The sequence below is a fragment of the Crocuta crocuta genome, unplaced genomic scaffold, assembly GCF_008692635.1.
Source record: "Crocuta crocuta isolate KB4526 unplaced genomic scaffold, BGI_CrCroc_1.0 scaffold62, whole genome shotgun sequence".
NCBI classification, from domain to species: domain Eukaryota; kingdom Metazoa; phylum Chordata; class Mammalia; order Carnivora; family Hyaenidae; genus Crocuta; species Crocuta crocuta.
The window spans coordinates 4,202,143-4,219,875 of record NW_027529173.1 but is presented as its reverse complement, the minus strand read 5'-3'; the positions used below and the strand labels follow the sequence as shown (position 1 = coordinate 4,219,875).

Sequence of the window (17,733 nt, the reverse complement as noted above, 5' to 3'; positions counted from 1 at the left end):
GATAGAGAAATGAGTAAAAAGAATCAGTGACAACGTGCTTCTTGACTGGAGGGAGCCTTTGTACCTGCCATCTTTTGGTTCGTTTCCTTTCTTTAACATGTGGAAGTTTTGCTGTTGTCATTTTTTTCCCCTTAGGTGCATGTCTGTCTATGTCTGGAGATATGTCTTCGCTGGCTTAAAATCAAACTGACCACTAGCAATAGAGCAGCTAGTAAAATGATTAGTAAATTCCTCCTCCTAATCAGAGGAGAGGCCTTAGAATCTACTGAAATTCCCAAGGCAATCTGTTAAGAAAGTAGAAAAGTTCTTTATAGAAAGATTTATACAGTGCTCAGAGAATACACTTCCTGTTTCTTTTCAAATTTCTGCAAAATGATAATTGTTCCTAACTTACTGTTTTTGATAGTCTTATGCTTTCCATCGATACCTAAGAAGTGATTTAAAAAAGTATTAGTAACATCATTCACTGAAAGATGAGGGTAAAGAAAGTATAGTCACAGCAAACACTGGCATACTATATTTCCATAGGAGACACATTTGCCTTCTAAAAGAAAGCAGTAAAGAAAGGAGAAAAGCTTTAGTAATTAGATCCCTGTTGTAACCCTAGTGGAGTGAGAAAGATTAATAGCTGTGCTGAAGAACTTGTTCCAGGGTGAGAGCAACTGTGTATCACAGTTTCCTCCTGGGATGGAAGTTGGCCTGAAGTAAAACAAAATTTCTATACTAATAATGATAATAATAGTCAACATTTTTGTGCACTTTCTCCTTACCGATTACTTTACATTTATTTTTTCCAAGCCTCACAACGACCTGGTGAGTTAAATAATTCATGGTTAAGCATCTGAGGCTCAGAGAGGTAATTGACTTCCATAGCATCCAGCTAGTGAGACATTTCACATGGGCAATTTGCTGCATGAAGGGATTATCAGATCTTCAAGAGGTATGTTGCAGCATTAAAGAAATCACAGACATTTAAAAAAATGTATTCAATACTGAAGTTTGGAAAAGAGGACTCTGTCAATCTAAATTGCAGCGATGGATAAAGGTCTTTTGTATTTGGCCAGCTGATCATAACCCGGGCCTCTACACTAGCAAGGGAGTAGACCAGGAGCCAGGTTCTTTTAAGCGTGCTTGATCGGGCAGTTTTCTGCAGGGAAGGTTATAGTGTAAGAGTTACAAAGCCCTCCTGCTGTACAGGTATCAGAGGTTGTCTGTTACAAGTTCCTTCACTTCGACTATTACTTCCTTTTCACAATTCTACTTTGGACTTCTGTCTCGTGTGTATTTACAGGTAGACAAAGCTTTTTTTCTAAGAACCCCTTTGCTATGACTGAAAAGGAGCCTTGTATGTCCTGCAGTTTCTGGGTATTGTGATTCTAGTTTTAAACTCAAACTGATGATAATTGCCGCTGTGACTCCCTCTTCCCTGTTATCCAAGGAGGGAAGTTTCAGGTAGGAGCTTTCAAAGACAATCCAATAAAAATCAGTGCAGTAAGAGTTTTTTTTATATAATGTTCTTCATTATATAGAAGCCATTTAGGATACAACTTGGATACTGGAGTCTCTGGGGCTAAGCCCAATGTTTTAGAAAAACAAGACTTAACTAAGAAAAGGTATTAGTGCAGGTACTGTAGTTGGCAGAACTTCTTCTTATGAAATGAAATAACCAGCAGACCATTTCTGATTGTGTTGTGTGTTTTTAGATGTTACCATTGAATTATATTTATAGTATAGACTACTGAATTCTCTCTTAAATATGCAGAATACATGCATAACAGCTAACCTTTCAAGCTGCGTTCCCTGCTCTATATTACACCTACATGGTAGTCTGTACTTAAATGGTTCTCCTAAAAGTCTTATAATGGAGCTTATTATTTGTTTTTAAAATGTGAGCCCAGAGAGTGCATGAGAGATGCGTGGCCCTCTGGGTGATGGGTTCTGTTCTTAGCTGTACTCAAAAGTGAAGTCAGCAAAAATCTAGCAAGCAGACAGTGAAACCAATAGTTTTGTGTAGGGAACTGCCCAGAGACTAGAATGAGCCTAAAGGAGTTGATGTGCCAGTCTTTATCAGTGTGTTTGGTAATTTGGAGCACCAGGTGTCTGCAGTGGTATTAGGTGAGGTTAAACAACTGGCTGTATCTTTGGTGTGGCTCTTGTCGTGTCCGTCAGTTTCTCAGTCCCCAGAGTCCCTGGTGGTTCGGTGATTTTGATGTAATCCTGAAGTTATAGAACTTGCCTAATAAAGAAATGGACTTCTTCCAGTGGAGAAAAAGCTGAGGCTAATAAGGTGAGAAGCTGAACCCTTTTAGTGATCTGAGAAATCACTTCATATGATAAGCCTAGAAAACGAGAGTATCTTGGACAACATAATTCACAGGCAAATTTGTTTTTGGATGACTATTGTCTTTCCCTGATCCATGAAGGCATCCACCTCATTTGGGTCTGCTATTCCAGGATGGCCCAAACTTTAGAAGATTTTTTTTTGACCCAAATCAAAGGAGTGTGTTATAGTCCTTTAGAGCTCTATCGTAAAACATTGGATAAATGATTCTGCCCCAAAGTCAGGCAACTACAAATTCATTAGCTTAGCCCTTCCCCTTTGTTAACTCATTTGTCAAGAACTTACTGTGTAATTACATATTTTGTGTACTGTGCTAGGTGTAGGGATTACTGAGATGAATACAGTACAGTCCCTGAACTGAGGAGCATAGTCTTAATGGTGGATAAAAGTACTTGGCTAACAGAAGAGGCATTATTACTATCTGACACAAGGGGTGTTATTACAGGTATGTTACAAGATACAGTGAGAAGGAATATAGATGGGGAAGCTGATATTTTACTTGGAGTGGTCAGTTAAGCATTCTAATTAAAGATGGTCATAAAGAATTTGAGCTGGAAGGTAGTGAAGAGGTGATAGTACTCTTTGTAGAAAGAAATACAAAAGCTAGAAATATGAGTATGAATGATATTATATAGAAATAATCAGGATGCACAGTCAGTTGATATGCTTTAGGACAGCCATACAGGTAGTGTTCATTTTGATTATTTAATGCCTGTGCCTCAACAGTAGTTAATAATGTGGAACATCATCCTAGGAATAATGACAGATTGTGTGGAACCATAGGACTTAATGTGTGAGGAAAAGAAGGAAGGAGAGAAAATGAGGTGTAAAGAAATGAATTATGAAGGAACTTGAATACCAACTAAAGAGTGTGCAGGTCACCAAATTTTATTCACTCACTCATTCATTCATTCAGACATTCCCTAAGGCAGGGATACCAGGTATAAGGCTAGATGAGGAATCTTTAAGATGAATGATTACTTGGGTCAAGGGTGCATTCATTGAAATGGAAAGGAGGGCCCGCTCAGATATGAAAGATATTTTTAAGACATTAGTGTACTGGCTTTGGTGACTATCTGTGAGAAATGCAAAGATCTGAGAAGTGAAATAATAATTTGAGCTTTTCAAAATGGGTAGTGGAGTACCTTGTATGTAATCAATAAGGGTTTATTGAATGTTAAGAGTGATTTTCTAGTGTTTCCTCTAAAGATAAAAATATGGCAGAATTTCACGTTATTCTAAGGCATAAGAGAGAGACTATGGGCTTCATGATACTCAGTGCATTGGCACAGTAGGCTTATTTCACCGATAAGCTCTCTTACAGTGGATGTTATGAATTTAGTCAGCTCACGGAGCCTCCTCTGTAGAGGAATAATGGCTAATGGCTCATCTAAGAAGAGAAGGACCTGCAGATGAGTGTGAATGTCTTTGTAGACTGAGCTGTACATTACAATTTCTGGGAAAAATATTTAGAGACACGTAGTTTTTGTTAGCTACAAAACTACAGAAGCATTGTTTTCTTGGCACATTGTCTAAAATAATAATAATTGTCCACAAGGAAAAAACTGTAATAAAAGCTCAGATGATAGTTAAAAAAACTAAGAAAGTATGTGGTAGGACCATGAAATCTAAGTCTAAGGAAATGAAAGCTTATAGTGTGAGAATTTATGTAGACAGACATTCATTCCAACTTTTCAATTTATTTTTTTTCATTTTTTTAGTGACTGATTTCAGTCTATTTAATGGCTGGATAGGTTCTTTAGTAAAGGAGACTTGTTACTTAAAGAGTCATTACTGAAATTGTAATGACTCGGTAGACATAGTCTTGATATTTGAGCAGCTCTGCTATAGTAGTCTGTAATTCATTGTGATGCTACAGAGAACACTGGGCTAACAGTCAGAAGACCAACCCTTCCATTTTACTACCTACATGTCTGTGAACAGACCTCTGAAACTCCCTAAGCCTCAAATTCCTCATCTGTAAAATGGGAATAATAATGGCTTATCAGTATACTCCAAAGGGCTGTTGTGAAGATCAGAGGAGATAATCTTTGTGCAAATTCTTTATGTCCTGTAAAGTTCTGCTGATTTGCCATGTTATTACTATGGGACAGGTCATGCAGGTAGAATGGTTAAAGGACCTGTGGAAACAACCCTACAGTGATGCTAATGAGAGCAATATGGGCTGGGGCACTCTGTGTTAGTGCCCTCTCTTTCCCTGGCTGCATGGGCAAGCTAAGACATTGCAAGATATCACCCCCTTGGACTGTTGCACTATGCCTTTGCAATGTCCCAAATTATTATAAACATTAATTTACTTGTAGGCAGTTGATCAACCAGTAGTCAGAGATGGTCTTTTTGAAGGAAGACTCCCAGGGCCTTATTGTGGATTCACATAGCTCAAAGAGTATATTCAGGGAAAAAAAAAATAACCATTCTTGGATCTCAATAGGTAAAAGATTCATAGCAGGAATTTTGCTCTTGCTGTGCTTGTATTTATCTCCTTAAATGTGCATATATACAGCATGAACAAGTTAATGTACAAATTAATTGAAACTATTAATTGAAAACAAATATATATCTATAGCTGCTTGGATAATCTTACACACAGTCAGCATTACTTGCTTTCTTTTTCCTTTTTTCTCATTTATTAACCCACTTGAAGGCCAGTTTCCTATTATTTCTATATCAGGCTTATTGTAAGAATGACTAAGGGGAAAATGTTCCCATTCCAAGAAAACAGTCTGTTTCTCTGGAGGTCATTTGGATAAAGAAGTGTCAGGAGATTTAAGAATAAATTCCCCATTCTCATTGACAGGTGTTCCCTCACTGACCACCCTTCTTTCTTTTTGAAGGATCTAACTTAAACTATCTTTTTTTTTTTAAAGTTTGTTTATTCTTGAGAGAGAGAGAGCATGCATGCACAAGAAGTGCACATTAATGGGAGAGGAGCAGAGAGAGAGGGAGAGAGAGAATCCCAAGCAGGCTCTGTACTGTCGGCACAGAGCCTGACACGAGCTCTCTCCCACGAACTGTGAGATCATGACCTGGGGGGAAACCAAGAGTCGGATGCTTAACCGACTGGACCACTCAGGCACCCCTGACTTAATGTGTGTAAAATTTTGTTTCAGTTTTGTCCCTGTAATGTGTGAATACGGCTGTAATCTGTCGATTTGGTTGGCCACAAGGAAAGAGAAGTTGATGTAGCTTTGATGTACATGTGTATGTGCATGCACACATATACACACAAGATACATGTATGTGTAGAGGATCCATACCCCTGAAACATTTTAGGAGAGATTTTGAAATGCCCACAGTTCAGGAAGGCAGCTATATTGTTATGATAATTTTGGTTTAATGCAATAAATGGGAACTAGGATGTATCAACATAGAAGTGCATATTAATTTTCTTTATGGAGTTTTCACATAAGACTTTCATAATATTAGAAGAATATGTCATGTTTAGGCATTAAAGACTGAGTGGCAGAGAGAGTAGTTTACATTTTAAAAAGTTATTTACTGATACCTTAGAAACCAAATTCATATTTCCATCTGAGATTCATTTTGCAAGTCAGGTCTAGAGCTATGAAGGCAAACTCCAACACTTATGTACGTGGCCCTGAATTACCATGTCATGGACATTTGTTATGTATGTTTGTGGAAATAAATGGCAGGTGTGTGGAAATAGAAACAACTTTTTCAGTTTAGATTTGGGGATATGTAGTAAAACTTTGGCTCTAGTATCACAAACTCTTGGAGATTATTGGTCAAATTTAGTTGTACATATACAAGTATTAATTTGCACATATACAAAGTACGTATACTTTGTACATATACAAGTATTTGTACATATACTTGTACGTATACAAGTATTAATTGAACAAAGTGGCATTATAGATTAAAAAGAAGTTTTTCTCTGAACACAGAGTAACTCTGTCGCTGATGGAAGACACATTTCAGTACTGCCTCCCTCCATACTCTTAAGGTTTCCTCTCTCTTGCTTTTTGTTATTCCTAATTTAAAATTGAACTGTACATTGAGAAGCAAGAATGTATCAAGAGCGTTTATGAAATGTTTCAGACTGCATTGTGAAAAAGTATAACTCCCCAAATCCTCAATGTTCACATTCATTAATTTTAGTCTATAAATTCAAATCTCACTCAATTTTCCTTTTGCTTTTGCTTTATTACCTTTTAACTATGAAGTGGATGATGTCTCATTTTTCTCACCCTTAGAAGGGAGAGTTACAAGTACCTATTAGCATGGTTAATGTGAAAATGATATTAAGTATGATGATAGGTCTAAAAGTACTCTGTAACTATAAAGAACTATGCACACGATTATTACTTTAAAATATGACATTGACATCTTTTCATTTAGAAGCCAATGTCAGTGTGCCTCTGCTGATACAGAATCAAACGAGTTTTCTGCTTTCATTTTTCATCTTTTTTTGTAGAAATATTGCTTTCTCATCAACATGGAAATTAAGATTCTTAAAATAATGCTAATACAATAAGCACATCCGTATAATTTTTGAAGAAGATTTATGAAAGTATACATTATATTGTTACATATATCTAGCACCAAAGATATGATGAGAAGTAGCCAGCTGGGTTGGTGACTCTCATCTGTTTTAGTAACTAGCCTATTTCTCTGTAGAGACCATTTGAAATATTATAGGTGTTCTTGGTGATGTTATTTAGCTCTTCAAAGGAAATATGTATTTATATCCTGCTTTCTACTTTTGGGCAAAAATAGTAATAACACTTTCAAGATACTGATGGGAAAATGAACCCCAGTAAATATGTTGGATTCTCAAGATAAAGAGAAGTACGATTCTCAGCGTTACAGCATTCTCTCTACAAAAATAGTCCAGTTGGGATATACTAATTTAGTAAGAAACTCATTAAGTGTAACTTTAAAAATTTCTTCTTCCTCTTCTCTTTTTTTAAACTTTGACATTCCAGTAAACTGTGAGGAGAATGTCCTCCCAATTGTGTTTCCTTTGCTAAAGTGTCTAGAAGTGAGAGTACATTCAAATTAAAAGCAGAAAGTCCCTTAAATTCCTTTCCAGAGGTCCATCCTGGAAGTGCCACTCCTAGAAAGACTATGGCTGTTATTACTTTTGGCTGGAACAAGACTACAGAAGGTTTCAAGGAGAAATGGAAATTGTAACGGGGGTTTTCTGTCACTTGTGTAGTTTATGGCTGATTTATTCCTTATTTTAGTCCATTAAAGTTTTTTTCATTAAGAACTCCTGCCTCTAGAAGGAAATCTTTGACAGTGATACTCAAGAATTCTATGTAACGAGACACTTGTATCCAAATTCCAAAAAATGTTTTTAACTTGTATAGTAGTGATAACAGCAAACAAATTATAGTGAACAGTAAACAGGAAACTAATTATAATTGTGTAAAGTGCTTTCCTCCTCACAGATTCCTTCCACACCCGTTATATATGTTATTTGGTGTTTACAATATTCCTGTGCTGTAAGGAATTGTGTTCTTCTATAGGTGAAGAGTTAAGACACCAGGGAGATTGATATGACTCTTTCGACAGTCCAGCTGTGGCTGAGCTGAGATGCAAAGCCAGTTATGTCTCTTTTCCTGTGGCTTGATATAACCTGTATTATACATGTCTATTTTTTTTCTTTTACATTAAGGTTTCTCCTCTACCAGTGCCTCCCAGACCAACACTGACAGCTGAAGGAAGGCTGTGAATCTGCATCCCATCCCATTAGTCCTTCTCCAGATTCCCAAGATGAGCTCACCAGTGCAGCCAGGTCAGTCTGGTTCCTTCTTAAACCATTAACCAAATTTATATGAAAGTTGTTGTTTTGTGTCACTTCAAAGCAAGCAGTTTAAGTCATGAAAGGACTTTTTTTTCTTTCTGACCAAGATTGGTTACTATCATGAATTTTGAATTATGTATTCTACAGCTAATCCTCTATTACATAACCCAGTTTGCTTTCCAGGCACTGAATTCATTTGCATTGTTATCTGAGCACTAGGCTTTAATCCTTCTCCCAATGTGGCATTTTGGATTGAATTTTAAGACATTATTAATATTTTTTCTTATGATGTTGACATCTGGTTCACACCTATAGTCTTTCTGACGTAATACGTGTCTGTATGCTTTTATTATTTTTTAAATGTTTTATTTATTTCTGAGAGAGACAGCATGAACAGGGGAGGGTCAGAGAGAGAGGGAGACACAGAATCTGAAACAAGCACCACGGTCTGAGCTAGCTGTCAGCACAGAGCCCGATGTGGGTCTCGATCCCAGGAACTGTGAGATTGTGACCTGAGCTGAAGTCGGATGCTTAACTGACTGAGCCACCCAGGTGCCCCGTGTCTGTATGATTTTAAATTGTGCTGTGGGCTTTGGAAATCAGCTTGTGGATTTACCTCTTCTCCATCTCTTTGACACACAGGAAGGATATTTCTCCTCCCTGCCCTTCTCTGCTGCCACTCCTGTTTCCTATATATATATTTAATTATAGTCTCAGCACCTGCTTCCTCTTAGTCAAGTGTAATATGTTGCTCATATAGTGTTGTGATCAGCAGAGCCAACACCCATTCCTCCAGGAACAGGGCGTCGCTTCTGCAACAAACATAATCCAAACCTCGAGAATGATGGTGTAGGGTCAGATACCACCACATGTTAATCATAGACACATTTTAAAATAATTTTCTGCTTGGATCATTTTAGGATAATTTATTTCTATATATTCTTTAAAAAAATCCCTTTCATCATATTGACATCCTTGTGTTATCTAACTCCTGAGGTTGAGGTTGAGCTAATGTAATATTATATTCAGGATTTTCAAAAGGAAATCTTTTGCCAAGATTTTCACTCTGTGGTGTGCCACACCCAGATCAGCTACTGTGATATTCCACTGTCTCATCAACTTTCCCCACATCCTCAACAGGCTGCCAGCTTGTATGTTGAATTTGGAACTGGACATTATTAGAGGATATTACCATGACTGTTGAGTCTAAGTGACATAGTAAAGACATTCCAGAATTTTTAGTTACAATCATTATTTATATTTGACATTGTCATCTGGATACACAGATGAAGAGTTACCTAAGTTCTCTTATCTCTGAGTCCTTGTACCCCAGTGGTTCTCAAACTTTAGCATAATCAATAGGAACAAATTGGCTACATACAGAAGTGACAGAAAAGTTCTTCTGTTTCTGGAAATTATTGTCTAGAACTTATATAAGGGTTTGTCTTTAATTCTCTAGACCAGAAAGTAGACTTTTTATATATTAAAAAATTGTCATGTCTCTTTATTATCTACCCACCTCAGTCATATGCTCCTTTTATTGTCACCTCCCACCCTGACTTCACAGAAGAGTGACTGAGAAGATTGAATATAGAAAATAGAATTTATGGCAGTGACTATATCTATATCCAAATGAAACATTTGAAACGGCAACTTTACCAGGATATAGAACCTTGAAATGGGTACAAAATGCGGATGCCATCATGGCTAATGAAGGATAAACTATATAGGACAAATTTGGATCCAAATTATAATTAAATTCAGTTTATGAAATGCACTCAATTTTAAATAGTGCAATTTCAGTGTCTGTGTAGTTTTTCTTTAGCATCTTTGTACACATTTAGATTTGGACCCACTTATTTTTAATGAGAGACATATCCCATTAACAACACTATTTTAAGTGGTTAAATTCCTAGTTTAGGCCATCAAAGACGATTTAAAGGTAACTAGCTTGCAATGAATACAGAAATATTTTGACAACCTTAGTTTAGGAAGAGAATCAATACAATATAATAAGAAATATTAAAAAATTTTTACATGTCTAAAGGAAAGTAGACCAAATAGCAGGATGAAAAACAGGTGGGAAATTTTATACTTAATGTGAGCTATGGGTACCTTAGATAATTTCTCAGGTAGGTCTGTATGACATCTAATTTCATTCTAAAAGTAATGTTTTTTTCCAGAGTTTGGTGTAAGGGTGATACCATTCTTAGTTTTCTCATCTTATGTGGAACAGGGTGAGATTTTGTTGCTTTTGAGATAACTGCTTAAGAGGTACAGTATTTTGGGCAAGAAAGCTATAGAAATGGTATATTTTCATACGGAGCCAATGGCCAGAAGTAACATTTAATGAACTTTGTGTGGTAAAAGAGAGAAGGAAAACAGAGAGTGCTTCTACCTAACTCCTCCTGAGGGAGAAGAAACACGGTTAAAGGGGATTTGAAGTTAAAGAGAAGTCTTACTGTACATCCAGCATAGGTTGTTGGTTGATAGAAAGTGGATATGAATCCTTGCTTCAAGGTGCATATGGAGAAGGAGGGAATAGTATGTATAGGTCAACTTTTTATGCTCAAGATGATAACAACTTATAGCATTTTTTTAAAAATTCAGAGCTTCTCTGTGTAAATGTACTGTACATAAGATGGGCAAATATGTTGGACTCTCTTACAAAAAAACATTAAGTACAATAATACCAAATACTTTAATTAATTCCTTATATACCTGATACTGGCTTATAACTGGTAATATTTGACAATTGAAATCAGCATACCCTTCCCCCCCAAGAATATTGGTTTTATAATATGAAAATATCCTTTGGGGCGCCTGGGTAGCTTAGTCGGTTAAGTGTCCGACTTTCGCTTAGGTCATGATCTCGTGGTTCGTGGGTTCGAGCCCCACGTCGGCCTCTGTGCTGACTGCCAGCTCAGAGCCTGGAGCCTGTTTCAGAGTCTGTGTCTCCCTCTCTCTCTGACCCTCCCCTGCTCATGCTGTCTCTCTCTCTCTCCTAGAAATAAATAAAAATATTAAAAAAAAAATCCTTTGAGTCTGCTATTTGAATGAGAAAGTTCTTGCCAGCCATGGTCATTGTTCAGTTAGGAGAAGAGAAAAAGTGGGTGATAAATGAGACAACTACTGAGTGAAGCTCATTAAAATTTCCTTGTATACTTTTCTTATAAATGCTCTGCTCTATTGAGAGCAGCAGTATATAGAGGCCTTAGTAAGTTCTGTTTGGGAAGTTTTTATGAATGAAATCTGAACTGAGGAAAGTCATAGCAAGTAGGCCAGGTGGGTGGAAGCCTTTTCTATTTGTTACAAATGCAGACTATGATCAGAAACCTGAAATGCACTTTGCATATATAAAGGAAAATATTCTGGCGTAGACATGAAAAAATTCTCCTGCTGTCATTAGCCTGTATCTTTTGGTGCCATATATATTCTACTGGTGAGAAATAACCTAATCTTTTGGCTTAAAAAAGTGTTTTTCTTACATCTCATTTAAAAAAAAAGCACTATCTGAAAAGAGACTTAAATTGGCCTGAGGCAATCACCATCCATTTGTTTTGCTTTTGTTCTGCAAAGGGCTCTAAGGAGTTATTGTGCACCAGAAAAATAGACTCACTCCAACTATTCTAGAAATTCTTTAATAGTCAGTGTTTTGGACAGAGTATTTATGTTTGTCTTGAAAATTGGTTCTGGAATAGTATGCATTCTTGTTTTCCCCATAAAACTTCTCCATCCATGTTCAATTATAGTTCATATCAAGTACTAAATATTACTGTCTTGATCATGTATTCAGTCAAACAATAAGTGCTGATTTTTGAATATAGAATTCGCTGGTTTTTATTTTAATCTTGGTGCCTCAGTAATGTTCTAAGTTAGAGCAGTGGGTATTGCTTTTGGGCACTGAGGAGCCTGCAGGGAGGGCAGACTGGATAAGATTGGCAGCTAGCCACTGCACTTGGGATAGTCAGTCATTCAGATTTCATTAAGCATCCATTTTGTGCCAGGTGGTGTGTTACTCAGTAGGGATGCAAAGAGACCTAAATCATGGTTTCTACTCTTATAGACAGCACCCTTTAGTGGAGAGACAAAAGAATAAGTAGTTTTGGTTCATTCAGTGTCTTAAGTATTTTAATAAATGTAGGATCAGAAATTAGTTTCTTCTCTATATCAGTATGGATGCCACTTATAGTAATATATTGTTTATCAGGATTGCCAAATATCAGAAGGAAAGACTTTAGGGCTCATTTAATCTACAGTTTCCCAACCATGTCAGACAATAAAAAATCACATGGGCGCTTGTTATAAATATGGATTCTCAGACTCCTCCCCTAAAGAGAATTATGTAGTCAATTTGGGGGGAAGGTACTAGATAACAGATTGCATAGTGCTCTTCACTGTGACTTGGCAAAATGCAGAAATATTTTTTTTTAATTTATTTAATTTGAGAGGGAGAGAGAGTGAGCACGGGAGAGGCAGAGAGAGAGGGAGAGAGAGAATTCCAAGTAGGCTCTGCACTGTAAGCACAGAGCCCGACACAGGGCTTGAACTCACAAACCGTGAGTTTATGACCGGAGCCAAAATCAAGAGTTGAACACTTGACCTATTGGGCCACACGGGCGCCCTGAAGTTTTTTATTATGTCTAACAAGCACTAGTAGCTCTCATTTTTAGACTCTAGAAAAACAAACAAACAGAAATCATTAAATCCTATCTCAATAGAGGTATTTCTTTTGTGAGCTAATATATAGTTCAGTTATTTTGCTTTCTGCTAAATGAAAAAGTAGTGCTATTGAAAACTAGAGGAGGTAATAATTTGTGGAGAAATTCTAATGGCTTCTATGCATTCTCTGGTATCTAGGCCATCCTGTTTTTATATGGAGGTGAAGCAAAGATATTCTTATATAGAGAGTATGTTTCCCCCCATCCCTCATGTTTCTACCTATTTTAAACCAGATCCTATTTTCAGGATGATCCCAAGAATACGGAAAACATGATGTGAGCCTGGACATTTTTAAGAGTAAATAAATTAGGCTGAATCAACCCTAGAATGATTCCGGCATGACTTTTACTTTATGGATCTAATTTATGTAATACAATTTTGATGAAAATGTATCCAAAGGAATTTTTGAAACAAAGAACACAACATGCATGATGCCTTTTGATATTGGGCAATGCTGTGGCCTTGTGGGCATCTATGTGAGTCTGGATAGTATAGTAGGCATACTCTAGTTTTATTACAGTGTCCTGTAGCATTAGTTTTCAAAGCCCATTGCATAAAGGTAGCTAATTNGGTTGTTTAAACAGAAGTGAAAGGTTTCTGTGGAAAGAGCTTATATTCTATTCCTTTTCTCATTGGCAAATCTTAGGAAAAAATTAGCTGAGTTTTCCCTGCCTGTCTCTGTTTTGCTAAACAGCTGAATTCTCTTATAGAAATGTGGTAGATTTAACTAATGATCAAAAAGTTCTTTGAAATATAAATTGTTATGGAAATGCTAAGTAGTATAAACAATTTGAGGGCAAGCATTAATAAAAGCTTCACTGCAAGCATTTTTAAAGAGGACTAATAAAAGTTTCACGGTTCAATTAATACAGCACAACATTGGGTTTTCTAGAAGCATATGGGGCCCAGAAGGCCTGCCCCTGTTTTTAAAATTTACGAACTCTTTAATGATTCACCACTTTTACTCCAGTGTATCACCCACTGTGGTGCCATTTAGTCATTAAGTAGGAAACTAAAACCAGGACAAAGCTACAAACAAATATCAAAATGTCCAAGTGGGTATTTTTTTCCTTTAGTTTGTTCACAATATGTTACCATAAAAAATGAATGGTAAATGAAATAGAGTCATAGGACAAATCAAGTAGGTTACAGCTTCCGCAGATGAGTCTGATAAGCTTTTTAATGAAATACAGGTCAAATCTCATTACAATAAGCTCTGTGTAACTAAAATGTTTTCAGGCCCCCAGCTAATTATTTATTGCAGTGATCAAGATAAATATTCTAACATAATCAAATAAATCAATCTCTTCAAGTTTTATAACAGAATTTGATCACAGTACAGTATTGATAGGAAACAATGAATGTTCAATTTGTTAAATATTATTTTGGATTTTCTTTCACTACTTTAACTTCACAGTTACATGACTCATTCTTTTGCTATTGCTAAGTCTAAACTTCTCAATCTGATATTCAAGTTTGAAACATAAACCAGATAGAACATTTTATTTATTCTCCAATTCCTGAGGGACAGTGCTTTAAATGTGAGGCACAAATCTTTTACCAAAATATTCAGTTTGAATTTATTTTGCACATTTATTTGTTCTCTCCTTTACTTTTCACAAGTAATTTTGACAGGTAATTCAGTTTATATATTTCTTATTGTGCTTATTACTGTAACACTACCAAAAAACTCCCCAGAATATAGTTCAAACAGAAAAGAAGGTTATTTCTTCCTCACATAAAGACTAAAAAGACTTTCCTGAGTGGTAGGCTGTTCTTTTTTAGTGGCTATGTAGGCCCCAGATGGTTGCTATCTTGTGACTTGTCTTTCTTCTCCTTGTGGATTCCAAGGTCAGTATACATCTCTACATCAAGCTGCTGGAAGGAAAATGGAAGAGGTAGGTTTATGTGGGACATTTCCATGGGCACACCCACATTTTTCAGGGTAGAATTTAGTCACATGACCATACCTAACTACAAAGGAGGCTGAGAAAAGTAGACAAGGAGTGGTCCAGGAAGAGGAGGAAACAAGTTCAGTGATTAGCTGTTGTTTGCTACCACATTTGCCTTGATATTTACACATGACAGTAAAAATATTGTATGGCTTATAAGAGGTAGGAGTATTTCATAATGTACTCTTGATTATACCAATTATTAAAGAGTTAAATAAGGCTCTTTTTTAAGAGATAGAAACATAGTGAAATCAGGCCAAATCATTTTCTAAGAGATGCTTCGGGAAGCCTTTTGTTAGGAATCATATGAAATAGTGAAGCACTGTAGCTATTAGAAAATTCAAGTTCTTGTTAGTGAAAGATTCCCAGAAAGTGGGAATAATGTGTATAGTATAGAATATTATGTGTCCTTAATTAGTGTACAAAAGTCCTATCAGTAGCAGCTGAAGACTGTCTGCAATAAAAGAAAAATAGTCACGTCAGCTTATCTGAAATTATAGTTACATGTACTGAGGAAGAAGTAATTTAATATTTACAATTCTTATGTTTGCTGTCTATTGCATACTGGCATCACATTAAAAAAAACACCTTTTTTTTTAAACATTTATTTTTTGAGAGACAGAGACAGAGCATGAGCAGGGGAGAGACAGAGAAAGAGAGGGAGACACAGAATTCGAAGCAGGCTGCAGGCCCTGAGCTGTCAGCATAGAGCCAAATGTGGGGTTCGAACTCACAGACTACAAGATCATGACCTGAGTAAAGTCAGACACTTCACCGACTGAGCCACCCTGGCGCCCCACATCACATTTTTAAACCCATTCAAGGTTTCAGATATTATGATGAAAATCTAGGACAAATAGGCAATGGTTGATATACACTTGTTTTTACAGTGAGCACAATTATAAAACAATGCTAGGCTTTATTTCTGACAGTCCAGGAGCAAATTTTAGTACCTTGGCAAAACACATGGACAGCCTTTTGTTTATGACAGTATGTGGACCTTTTCAGAAATTTTTTTCTCTATATTCTTTAGGGTCTGTTGTTAATAATATCAAAGTCATGTGTGCGTGTGCGTGTGTTCATGTGTGTGTGTGCTTGTGTGTGAGTGTGATTGTTTTGCAAAAATATAATAAGTCTCAGGAAATACAGAGGTATGTAGGACCATATAAACTCCACTAAATAATATTCAAATGCTTTACTCTCTATGGTTTTATGTATATTTAATTTTTATCTGTTAATCTTTTGAGAATGTTAATGTACAACAGTCTTCTCCATTTATGATTTATTGCTTCTAATTTGTTATAGGGTTAGAAAGCAAAGAACTGTGTCAAATAAAATTGTTAGCGAGCTAAGAGTAAGTTCTGAATAAATTTAAAAAGTTCTTTTTTATGAGCAAAACATGTTTGTTTTTTTCTTGCATATTGCAATTACATTTTCATTGTCTCCCATCCCCCTTATTTTCTTGGTTCTTCCTGTCTTTGCTATATAGATTAAAAAAATCTAAGTTTCTAATAGGTGAACCATGATTGATTTTGTCATGTTTATCCTGCAAATTATGATCAATACCTTTTATCCATGCATGTCTCATGTGTTGATTTTAAGTTGCTTCAGAGTTACTTAAGTACCCAAAAAGAGAGACTCATGACATATGATTGATTGAGTATTTCCTTAAACTCTTAATTCGATTTACTGGGAATAGAAGAACTCTGAGATAGTCTTTGAAATAGTTTTAAGTCTTTTTTCATGCTAACTTCTGACATTTGATTGTGAAAGGCTCTTTCCTCTTATGATGGATAGTTGCTCCTCAGTTAGCACTGCATAATTAGCCTTTTCTCTCAGGCTCTTAACTTCTAAGAAGACTTTCTCTTTATATTGGTATCATAGTTCCACTGGCAACTGGCCTAGCTGGGGAATTTCCTTTGAAGTTGGAATTTGCCCTAATAATTTTGCCGGCTTTGGAATTCTCTGAGTCCTAAGAGAGGACATATAATCATAGGGGCCTATTTACAGACATTCATCTTGTAATATTCACCTCAGAGGAAATTGTTCTTCAGAAAGAACCACTGAGTGGGTTTGGATTCTCTGAGAATGTGTGTTGTTAAACAACAGCTGGTGACACCTAGATCTCTTGTTACTGAAAAGGTTACTGGATTATCTCACCTATGTTTTTCTGGTTTTGAGATTCTGAGTGCTTTGTGCAGAGCTAGCACTGCTGTACAAATGGACAAAGACAGAACTTTATCTTGAACCCCTCTTTTGGAATCTCTATCTGGTAGGAAAAAATAGAGAGAGTCATTGTAGTTACTTGTTTGGTTTGTCAGTGGGATCCCCAAGTGTCTGCCTAATGTGTTCATGGATGGGGACTTCTAGGGAATGTTACTGTCATTCAGGGAATAGTCTTTTAAAATAAATTATTAACCCAGTGATTGAGAAGCAATTCTTCCTGAAGACCTGTCTTTTCTTATTATATGTTGTATTAAAAGAAATATTCTAATTAGGGATATTTTGAAAACTACTTTAAGAAAATAAAAGCACAAAGCTATGAAAAACGTTTTTAGGTGGTTTTTATGTTAATTTTGAATATGTCTGCATCTTCGTGCCTTATAGTATGGTGCTTCATTTTTTAATGGAGAATTTAATATATCTTATTTTGGCTTTCTGTTTAAAGTGAAACAATCAATTGGAAAACAGATTTCAAAGGTATTAGTATTTCAGTGAAAGTAGTTAAAAATTAGAAAATGTCAGTAAGCCAATTATAGAAAGAAGAAAAATAATACATATCATAACTTGTGTTGGATAATGTGTGCTATTGAATCTCTGAATTTCAATAAAATATGTCAAAGTAGAGTTCATTTTCCCTTCTGTTGGGAGAACTGATAATCCGCCTCCCCATCTGCCTTCTTACCTTTCTTAGTTTTCTTTCTTTC

General features: G+C 36.1%; 1 protein-coding gene across 1 annotated transcript in view; it reads left to right on the top strand.

Moving 5' to 3' along the window:
- Positions 1–17,733, top strand: part of HDAC9 (histone deacetylase 9) — a 908,040-nt gene that overhangs the window by 63,325 nt on the left and 826,982 nt on the right. Inside the window, exon 2 of the mRNA XM_077757662.1 lies at positions 8,004–8,123. Within this exon, the coding sequence (XP_077613788.1) occupies positions 8,102–8,123 (22 nt within the window). The 5' untranslated portion in view covers positions 8,004–8,101. The remainder of the gene's footprint in view (positions 1–8,003; positions 8,124–17,733) is intronic.